General features: G+C 38.8%; 1 protein-coding gene across 1 annotated transcript in view; it reads left to right on the forward strand.

Moving 5' to 3' along the window:
- LOC139145008 (uncharacterized) overlaps window positions 1-11,429 on the forward strand; it is a 43,852-nt gene extending 32,423 nt beyond the window's left edge. Inside the window, exons 10-14 of the mRNA XM_070715895.1 lie at window positions 408-682; window positions 1,063-1,581; window positions 2,385-3,347; window positions 4,292-5,312; window positions 8,981-11,429. Of these exons, the coding sequence (XP_070571996.1) occupies window positions 408-682; window positions 1,063-1,581; window positions 2,385-3,347; window positions 4,292-5,312; window positions 8,981-9,015 (2,813 nt within the window). The 3' untranslated portion in view covers window positions 9,016-11,429. The remainder of the gene's footprint in view (window positions 1-407; window positions 683-1,062; window positions 1,582-2,384; window positions 3,348-4,291; window positions 5,313-8,980) is intronic.
- Window positions 11,430-12,005: the final 576 nt, after the last annotated feature.

Raw genomic sequence — 12,005 nt, forward strand, 5'->3', positions numbered from 1 at the left:
TTTCAACCGTTCTCTTTCAAAATCAAGAATAAAAATAGGGCGGGGGGTCACCGTGCAAATTTGGTACTAGAGAAACAAATTGCCCAAGATTTACCGATATTTGAAATTCAAAAATGGCCGCCATCCATGTGCTATGTCTATGGAAGAAAATAAAATTCCTTTTTTTACAAATCTAAGCAGGTGAAAACTTTATTTACTCCAATAAGCTTCAAAATGAGCCCCTGCGGTAGGCCAAAAGAATATTGTAAAGGTTTGCGTGTTTGAATATCTGTCCCCGTGGTGGTTCTACCTTAAGAGACGCACACGCCGAGTTGACACTTAGAAGAACAGATACAATGGAAGACCATAGCAGCAACTACAGCCAATTAGAGCTTGAAACATACCTGTATATTTTTTTTCTTGTCAAGATTCGCTGGTGCTGAAGAAAAACGACGCCGACGCAGACTACGTCTCACACGTCATAAAAGCGGTGGACGCCCTGGTCGACGGAATTCACGCACTTTACCAGGAAAAGTGTCCGGAGATGACGGGGATGTGTGCAGAGCTACGGGCGACCCCCATGGAGGAGCTCGTGGAAATACTTCGGCATAGCTCGGAATTTTTCGACCACGGGGACGGTGTTCCAATTTATGATATCATCAATATAGTGAAAACCGGTGACGATGCGTATGGCAATTTCAAGGTATTATTTTACATATTTAATGATTTCATTTCATGCTTGTTGAAGTGGACATCTATTTATCAGCTTGTACACTGTCACTTCTTTCTTTTCCACAGTTTGTTCACCTGCTACCAAAGTAGCATTCTAAATTAGTGGTTTACGTCAATGGTCAGTGAGAGCTGGGTAAAGCATCACAAAGAGTATAGCAGTGTTTTTAATCGAAGACTTGGAATCTGCCTGGTAGCTGACTAACATTAAACTTGCCCGGTTGTCGATCTAATCTATGGCTTTCGCAAAAAGCTGTGATTGAGTGTCTAAGTACATGATTTTTTTTCGTATGTTCTGTAGAAGTCTTCTTGCCACATGTAAGATAACCATCTGTATTACACTTTGTCACTCAGGTTGGTCAGTATAAAAGGAGACATTTTGATATCACGGAAACGATCGTCTTGTACGGGCCAAACGAACAAGCAATTGAGTACAGGGTTTCGGGAACGGGTGTACCTTACCCATCGGAGTGCTCGGGCTACTGTTGGGAATGTGGAAGGAGGGAGGTTACCTTCTCTCACGTCGACGGGGACATAGACGTGCCAGTTATGTTTGGAATAAGCGAGATGGGCAACAACCCGCTGGTTTGCGGTGCCGTCAGCGACGCCCAGGTTATCAACGTGGAGGCAGTCCTGTACGCCCTGGATAAAGTCAACGACGATCCGAACATTCTCTCCGATGTTCAGCTGGGTGTGACTATCGTGGATACCTGCTCAAGCCCACAGCGAGGGTCGACGGTGGCCATGTTGGCTCTTAGCGGAGCTTCGGTCTTCGGGAATCAACCTGGCGATATTATGGCGACGATTGGAGCTTTGCTGAGCGGGGTTACCAAGGAGATGCTCCGTGTCACAGGGGCTGTTCAAAAAACGCAGGTACGATTTATGAAACCCACTCTCAAACTTTTAAAATATCAATTTCTCCTAACACTTGTTGGGGCTCATTTTGAAGTTTTGAAGTTTTGTGAAAATCGGGAATTTTCCTCCTCCAGAGGTAACACAGGGCCGAAGGTCATATTTTATTTGAAATATCGGTAAATGTTACAGTTGCTTTGTTCCTCTAGTACCAAAATTTGCACGGTGACCCCACCCCTGGCTATTATTCTTGGATTTTGAAGGTGAATGGTTGAAAGTTTGCTTTGAAAAGAGTTTGAACTGAAATTTAATTCTTTCATTTTAGAGGCGTGAACCAACTTAAAACTACCGTCATGGACGGTAATCACTTGAATCAACACCTGAGCACACTTGCAGGCTCTTGCTGTCCTTCTAATTCGTAACTGAAAAAAAGTAATTATACAGTTTGATGTTTCAAAATATTTAACAGAAAATTTCAGTGTATTGGCCAGAATGAATTGCTTACTTCAACTACGTTGAATGGATGAAGCTCTAATGTCTCTTCTTTTGTTCTGTCTCATTACATCATACTACTTCCTCTGTCCAGATAATGAGCACATTTGATCCATCCATTCTGAGATAATTTGGCGAATGTGAAGCCGTTATCTCGATTGTGTATATTTGCTGATGGCTAAAATGCAAATATCCTGAAATCGTTTTTCTGAGAAACCAAAATTTAAGTCATTGGGTTCTCAAAGGTAGTCAATAATAGTGTGGTTTTTCCTAAAGAGACCTAAACAGAAAGACACTCACCAGGTTGTGTTTCCTTCTGTTTGGCCCATCAGGTGAGCTTTGGGTCGACCAGTATCGAGCTAGAAAACGACGAGCTTTACCCTTTCTTCCTGCGGACAATCCCAGTGGATGACAAACAGGCCGAGGCGATGGTCAGTATTCTCCTGGAGTACAGGTGGTTTTACGTGTCCACGGTGCGGTCGAACTCAACATACGGCTTGACGGGAATGGAGGCATTTTTGAGGAGGGCCAACGCTGAGAAGATCTGCGCGGCGACGGAGTTGACGATACCCAAGAATCCTACCAGCGAAGATTACGTCGATATCATCGCCGATCTTAGTTCCCAGGGAGGAACTAAAGGCGCCAATGTTGTGGTATTGTTCACCAGTCATGAGGATACGCGGGAGTTGCTGAAGCACGCCAGAGCAAGGGCCCCGACGAAATTCACCTGGGTCGCTCCTGATTCCTGGGGGATATACAACGATGTTGTAGAAGGTGTTCTAGAGCAAGCCAAGGGGTCGTTCACCGTCGTACCTTTTCAAGAACCCTTGCCGGACTTCGTAGAGCACATGAGGAGCCTCACACCTGACGACAACCCGAGAAACCCGTGGTTCAGGCACCTATGGGAATCGGTACTCGATTGCAAGCTGGACGAAACAAGCCCCCGCATCGCTGAGTTTTGCGAAGATTCTAGACGTGAGAATTTCTCCTCGATCGGAGACACCAGACTTAAGAGCGCGCTGTCGGCGTATGTTATAAACGCTGTTTTAGCCATTGCCAAAGGACTTGACAACCTTCACAGGGTCAAATGCGCGGGCCACAGGCTTTGTCCAGCGTTTTACGAGGCCGACCCTAACGACGTCTTCGAAGCCATTCGCAATGTCCAACTGGTCGACGAAGCCGCAGGCGGCCGGTCATTTTCGTTTCTGGGTGACTCAGGCGAGGCGAAATACACCATCATGAATTACGTCTCGGTCAATGACACTGGCGGCAATGGCGTTGGAGTGTACCGAAAAGTAAGAATTTTGCACTTTTTAAACACGATTTGCTTTCGAAACAGTCGTAATGTTCTCATTAATGTTTTATGATAAACATCGTTTATTGAAACCAGTTATGGCAATAATTATATCCACTGGTCTCAGGCTGAAAAATCCTGCTTCAGTTCATTCTTCGTTACTAATTTCTATGCATTAATATGTTCATATTGATTGGTTTACAAAAACTTATTGAATTTGCTGGCCCTAGAACATGATGCATGTTTGTGCACGATATGGCAAACGTACAAATTCTGAACACTTTTCCGTTTACCAGTATGGTTGACGCTAGACAAAAGGGACAGGGCAGCACAATATGCCCCTATCATGTGTCACTGAGGAACGACAGTTCAACTCGCGAAGTCATATGCATGGAGGGGAGCACACAGATGCCTTTGACAATTTCAGCGACTGAGAAACTGTTTAAGGATATTCAAAAAGTAGACAAATAGCGTTATAAAATAATACATATTCATCACTTGTCTATATTGAATCCACATAGTCCTGAGAAATATTGCATATTTCCACCGAGCCTTTCTGATTAAATGTTTGATGTGAATTAACATGGGGATATAGGTATGGGAAATGTGTTTCTTTATTTACAAGGGACAGGTGAAAATTCTGAAGCGTAAATACCTGACAATGACCCAATATTTTGAAATAATCATGCCATGTCGGGTGGGACGGGGATTAAAAGGGCGAACATTAGGATACTCAAGCTATTGGTAGGTATTCGAATTAAAACAAATACAGTTTGTGGTCGAGTTCGACTTAACAACTGGTCGCCGGGAGAACAGTATCCGATGAGGCGGTCACAACTTACTTGAACATATTTGATTACTTAAAAGAGCATGTGTGTTTTCAGCAAGAACATTTTGACAACCAAGTTTTGTTAAACTGTGGCTTGTATTGTTTTCTATCTGTAGGTGGGGCATTGGTACGACGGTGAGCTGACTGTAACTGGCCAAGTTCAGCACTATGATTATGACGGCTACAGGATACCTGATTCAGTCAAGTCGGCGTGTCCCGATGCTTGTCGGCAGTGTTACGCCCAAGGAGTCTCACCGATCGAAGTTCCCGAACAGCCCCCTCTGATTTTCCACGGCGATTCCATCTGGGCCGTGATCGTGATTGCGGTCATCGCTCTGGGAGTTCTTTTCTGCTTCATCATTTTCATGTACTTCTTGATCGAGTTCCGCCACCCTGTCGTCAGGGGTGCTTCCTCGAGCCTAAGTTTCTTCCTGCTGCTGGGAATATCCCTCCTGCTCCTGGAAAACTTCGCCTTCATGTTCGACCCGACGCAGATAGTTTGCGGATGTCGACGGTTTGGACTGAGTTTCTTCCACGCGCTGATCTGGTGCGCGCTCCTCTGCAAAGTCATCCGCGTGTTACGCATTGGCGAAAGGGCCGAGATCAACAGCGAGGTCGCCTATATTGGCCCTTGGAGCCAGACATGCCTGTTGCTGGCCTTTCTCCTTGTTCAAGTCGTGCTCGTTGGCGAATGGTTACTCCTTGACCCGCCCTCAGTATACTACACCATTATAGAAACAGGCATCGATCCGCCTTTTAAACTTATCTACCATTGCAGCTATGACAACACCTGGATGATCCTATCGTTGGTCTATGTATTCCTTATTTTGTTATGTACTTTTTGCTTAGCCTGCAAGGCGCGCAAATATTCAAGTCTTCTCAACGAGGGCGCCTACATCTTGTTCGTCGCCGTGGCTTCCATCTTGATCATGGTGACGTGGATACTGGTTTACACGTTGGCGGAGAGGAAGTACCAGAACCCGGCACTCTGCATCGGAATAACGACCAACGCTGTCGTTGTTCTGGCTGCTATATTTGTGCCAAAGATCACAGCACTGACGTCGTCAAGTGAGAAACCCCAAGACAACGCCGCCACAGGAAACGATATGGGCAAATCTTATGTATACAGCAACCCAGGTGGGTGTTATACTGTGTCCCAGCTTCAAGGCTAGTAACACATGAAAGAAGTTTGAACAAGTATCTAAGTATCAACTGACAAACATAAATTTAGCTTGTCCCCTCTTTGCCTGAAACAGAAATTACTCATAATCAATGCTAATACATTAAAACATTTAGGTAAACGTGATGAGCTGGCCTTGCAATGTTGACATGGGTCCGAGATGTCAAACTTCCGATCTACTTAACCGTAAGAAATGGTGCGACCAAACCTAAAATAGAAGTATTATAGCCTACGCGAAAAAGTGGAAAGCAAATAAAATGTATTAATGTGATGATCGCTTTAGTTCGTGATACTCAACCAGGGTACATACACGCAAGTATGTACGTGTATATATATGTACATATACATTTACATGTGGCCTAAAAACTACATACATTCTAGCATAACCGACTTTATATGTGTTATAAAAACCGTGCCGATGTGAAACCTCGGACGAACGGGCAGAATAATTGATCATAATGAAACGAAAATCGGCATACTTGTATATACCTATATATACCTATATATATATATATATATATATATATATATATATATATATATATTATATATTATATATATATATTGTATCCAAAATGTGTGTTTGTGTGTGTATATGCACACACACACACACACACACACACACACACACACACACACACACACACACACACACACACATATATATATATATATATATATATATATATATATATATATATATATATATATATATATATATATATATATATATATATATATTATCCAAAATGTGTGTTTGTGTGTGTATATGCACACACACACATTCACTTGATCTGCTGTCTTGTACACGAAGCTAATCCTAGTTAAAACCAGATATGAACTGAATATGCTCACGTGTTTTACAACAGGTTCATCAATAGTAGTACGCTTCACAGAACAATAAGATATATGTTATCAGTATATGTAGCAGGTTTTTTTCAACTTCGCACAGTACTCTCAGAGTTTAATCACTGATTACAAAACTTTATTTAATATGCAAATGAGCTGTTAATTAACTTGACACTGCTCAATGCTTTATGGGACAATTAGATATCCATCAGATCAACATTTGTAGCACGTTTTCTTTAATTTAATGCTGTAATTTTAGAGTAATGTCACTAATTACAAAGTTCATTAAATATGCAAATAAACCCTAAATTACCTTGACACTGTTCAATATTCATAGCACAATTTAAATATTTATCAAATCAATATCTGTAGCACGTTTCATAAAAAATGGTGCCATAATTTCAGTGTTATATACCTAATTACAAAGTTTATTAAATATGCAAATGAACCCTTAATTAATTTCACAGTACTAAATGCTTTACACTACAGTTAGATATCTGTTGTATCAGTATCTGCAGCAGTTTTCATCACATTTGATGCAGTTATTTCGGAGTTATATGACTAATTATAAGACTTCATGAAATATGCAAATGAGCTAATTATTAACTTGACACTGCTCAGTGCTTCTCATTACAATTGGATATTTATCAGATCAACATCTGTAGCAAGTTTCATCAAATTTAACGCTGTAATTTTGGAGTAATATCACTAATTACAAAGTTCATTAAATATGCAAATGAACCCTTAATTAACTTCACACTACTAAATGCTTTACACCACAATTAGATATCTGTCGGATCAGTATCTGCAGCAGATTTCATCACATTTGGTGCAGTTATTTTGGAGTTATATCACTAATTACAAAACTTCATAAAATATGCAAATAACCTATTTGTTAACTTGACACTGCCAAATGCTTCTCAGTACAATTAGATATTTATCAAAACAATATCTGTACCCAATTTCACTGACTTGGGTGCCGTAATTTCAGAGTTATATACCTAATTACAAAGTTCATTAAATATGCAAATGAACCCTTAATTAATTTCACACTACTAAATGCTTTACATTACAGTTAGATATCTGTTGTATCAGTATCTGCAGCAGATTTCATCACATTTGGTGAAGTTATATCGGAGTTATATGACTAATTACAAACCTTCATAAAATATGCAAATGAGCTATTTATTAACTTGACACTCTCTAATGCTTCTAAGTATAATTAGATACATATCAGATCAATATTTGTTGCAAGTATCATCAAGTTTGGTGCAGGAAAATTAGAGTTATCTCACTAATAACAAAATTAAATATGCAAATGAGCAGATAATTGACATGACACTCACAGTATCATCATAATGTTCTTAGATTGTCATCTGTGAAAAGTTTCATGAAATTTTGTGCAGTCTACACTGTCATTACCGTCTCCATAGGGAAACCATTGTAAGGAAAAAAACCGATATTGCATTACTTCATTAATATGCAAGCCACACTAACCAAAATCTAATCAGTTCTTGCAAGTAGCATATGGTACCTGTGTACCAAATCTGACCTGAATCCGTTCAGGCGTTTTTGAGTTATCGTGTAAACAGACAGACAGACACACACACACACTAACACACACACACACACGGACAGACAGACAGACATCGCTATGACATTAGCCCACGTGTTTACACACGTGAGCTAAAAATGTTTCCGACCTACCGTTTACCGTTTCCGTAAGTTAAGTTTCAGGAAACACACGTAAACAATTCAAATTGATATGTTTAATGTTGAGCTCTGCTCTGTTGATGTTTGTGTATTCAGATTTCTTTGATCGAGGGGATCTGGACACGGCGATAAATTTTTAAGTACAGTCACGAGAAATAATAGGTAATGTCAATAGGGTCGATTTGCTGCCGATTTGATGTCTAAGCGATAATATGTTCCGCTATGGTTGATAACGTCGGCTGATATCACGCATATGCACAAATATTGACCGCTTAGTTTTGATGATCACCGTCAGTCTGGAAACTTTTGGATTGACCGTGGTCCGTAAAAATATTTATGAACGCACCTAGGGCTACCTAATATTAGCACGTGCGTACACATGTATGTGTATGCACAAGTATATATATATATATATATATATATATATATATATATATATATATATATATATATATATATATATATATATATATATATAACATATATACATGCACGCTACATATAAAGTTGTCAAAATTTACAAGCGTTACTATAATGCCAATTACAACATGACTGTATAACGCATAAAAATTACACGCATATTACATGAGACCTATCACGCCTCATGTAGCTTGTACGTTGTAGATATATGTACATTCTATCTAAGCTATGTAATCTTCGTAATGTTAAAGATCTTGAAAATATTCGTTAATGTTGCAGAAGGGAGATCTATTCAGTATATTTGAAGCACATATAACAATGTTATTTTCGAAAGTACACATATGGGGGGGTACGTCTGAGAGAGGTGGTTTGGGTTCTTCTGAGAACATCGATGGCAAGATGACAAAGAAATTAGTCTCTGCTACAAGTTGTATACTTTCACAAGTTTGATCCTTTACATTGATACTATGCCATTGCCGTAAAATTCAACAGCTCAAGTTTTCCCGCGAATTTGGAAACGCTGTATGGTGTGGGAAACAGAAACATAGCGACACTTGAGCGCCTTCAAGTTGGTAACTGAATAGGTAAACGAGAAAAAGTTCCACAGTAGCAATTCATGTATCATCTTTTTGTTTCTTAACAGATGTAAACAAGGACGACGAACTGACTTCATTTTAACCATTTGGGTTGAAATTTCGCTTTCGCTGCCGCAGTTCCACCGTGAAGACCACCGTCAGATAACCTGCCATGGAAAATGCCAATGCAGCCACGGCTGACACTTCGATGGTTTAATTAAAATCAATTTTGTTCGGTATCGAAATTTATAAACGTTATTTTTAGACTCCTTTTCCTGATGCGTAAGTTATGAATGTCAATAATTTAAGAAAATATTTCTGCAATGTAAATTTTTGGAGCGCTGCCTTTTTACATGGCGTACGCGCTGGTGGCAATCATAATATGTTTGCCAGTGAACCTTACACATGCTGCAATTGTCTTCTTTCACTTTTGGCGATGCAAAAAGCTTGAATAATGAGGCAGAGACCGAGGTCCATACAACAAACAAATTAATTTTATAGATTTTTCGTGAGAAATGTGTCTTGATGACGTCATCATGCTGTTGTTAGACACCACAACAGATGATGAAAATGAACGTAACAGTAGTGATGTAATACCAATTTATTATCGGCGGTAAAATCACCGTTAACGACGTTAATTATATTGCATACGCTTTCAGATAGTTTTTATATTTTCATAGTTCTTCATAAGGTAACCGTTATAAACTGTGAGGATCTCAAATGTGAAAAAAATACGAGTTAATATGCAAAAAATGCAGTATTAGTTACGTGTTAGTTTCTGTAGGCGTGAACCTCCTGATATAGTATAGATGGTGCAGAATGTGGTGTACTGAACGCAATAGTGAAAATGCAAAAGGTTAATTGCAAATGGTGTTTTTTATATTTTCATAGACATTGTCTGTTATCATATCTAAAAGGGATGTATTCTTGCAAAGATTGTTTCGATATTTATAAATGTAATTTAAGAAGACAAACGTGTTTTATCTCTATACGCTAGTATGACAGAGACTCAAGGTTGACTCTTGAAGCCGCGAGACTTTAATATGTACCTTTAAAATATGTACCTCGTGGTGTCTGCTCCACGAGTATTATTTCAATGATTTTACCCAGCATCACCTTGAACGACACGTCACATTCCACAGTACTCGTCATGTTTGTAAACTATAGTCTGGAAAAGCGTAACTTATCGGTAGTCTATATTTTATCGGCTCGATTTGGCAGACATTGGTGTTTTGCAGGTGTTTTGATACGTTCGCTTGCAGTTTGGAGTTATTTTCTATAACTAAACATTCCAAAGCCTGTGCTGAAATCTTTTGTTCTTCGTAAAAATTAGCATATCAACATTTGGATGAGAATACCATCCACATGAGTTAATTCCTGTAGGCGTGGATCCGTATTATGTGGCGTTTGATTGATTATCAAGCCATATTTGGAAGTGCTCGGAGGCATAGCAATATATTATTTAATAATTAGTCATGAGAACAAGATACGTCCCCTTGCCTCCGTTTGATTTATCGATCAGACCGTGCATTAACCTAATCGAGGCCTGGATATAGGAGAGGATTAATTTGCATGTGAACAAGTACTTCCAAATATGGTTTACCTATAATTGTAGCATTTCCTCGGAAATTTAACTTGCTGATTAATTGCCGCAGGAGGTTGTAACATGAGATTTGTAAGATCGCTGTCGCACACGTACCTTTAGTATGTGTTCAGACGACAGCCACAAGTCGTCCGAGATATTTGTGATTCAATTCTGAAAATTATTATATTGCCAGTAAAATCTGGCCTTCCGAAAGCACCTCCGTCGTCCTGTAAATCCAAAAGTGTTTTCTTTGTGCTTTAAGAATTATGATGCATTAGTTTCGAAGAAAAAGATTCCATTTTGTGATAGCAGACCCTGTCCATATCATAACACAACTGCAATACTAGTACTGTTTGACCTAAAATCAGTGGTTTTAAAAGTATCTTTTTGCATATTTTGCATATTAATGCCCGTTCTATTCTACGTACACGTTTTGCCAATTCAATTGATTTAACCCTTTAACATTTGTGTATTCACTAATTTACATGTGAACTGTGGAGATGTCAATTTTCATGTCAATTTCGTTCAAGCCAACATGATACTTTCAGTATGTCATTAACCATTACTATGCATTAATATTTTGAACTTTATTTATATATAAAATATTTCCTATGTGCAAAAACTATTTATCATTCATCTTGCACAACCTTTTCGATTAAAAACTTTTCATATGACAAGTATGCTTTTGTTTTAATTACCCATTTTGAAGACAGTTATGTATATAATGTGTACCAACTTTATTGTTACTATTATTCGCATAGGGATTATCATTTTAGTTATATTTCATTTAAGCTTAGGATTCAATAAGATTAATGTAGCCATCCTTAGCACAGATAGTAGTCTATGTCCATAGAAAGTAAGATTCTATGTCTATCAAAGGTATAAATAATATATCAACCTTTTTCATAAAAGAATAAATAATTTCTTCACAACAATAAAGGCTATTTCTTTTGGCAGTTTGTTACCCTTTTATCATTAACACGATTGGCACTAATTTGGGGTTATTGGATAGTGAAGTAATTTCGGTTTAATCTGCAAATGTAAGCTCATCTGCTTTTCTTTTTAAGTTGGACCCACTTGTTTTAATGAGTACTTTGTAATATTGCAACATTCAGCTCTAGGGCACCTAAAACTTTTGAGAAATTTGGAAAATATGAAGATCCAATTATCCCAAATTAGTTCCAATTGTGTTCATGTTTCATGGTGAGATTGTTGATGCCGCTTACTGTCTAATTTGTGGATCGGTGGTTTTGCCCACTGTCACACTGTGTCACACTGGGGTTCAATTCTTGATGATTAAAACTTGCTTTTCCATGACGTTATGCACTTCTGTGAGGATTGAATTTCCATGGTGTTAATATCAGTTGGGTCGGAGGTACTGAACAGGAACAAATTCTAAGTGAATACGCAGATTTTGCAACACCACATCCAAATACAAATGAAATATTGTTGAAGGAACCAGAATACAGCAATCAGAAGCATAAATATACTAAACTTCCACAAATTTT

This window comes from Ptychodera flava, chromosome 12 (assembly GCF_041260155.1).
Source record: "Ptychodera flava strain L36383 chromosome 12, AS_Pfla_20210202, whole genome shotgun sequence".
NCBI lineage: Eukaryota > Metazoa > Hemichordata > Enteropneusta > Ptychoderidae > Ptychodera > Ptychodera flava.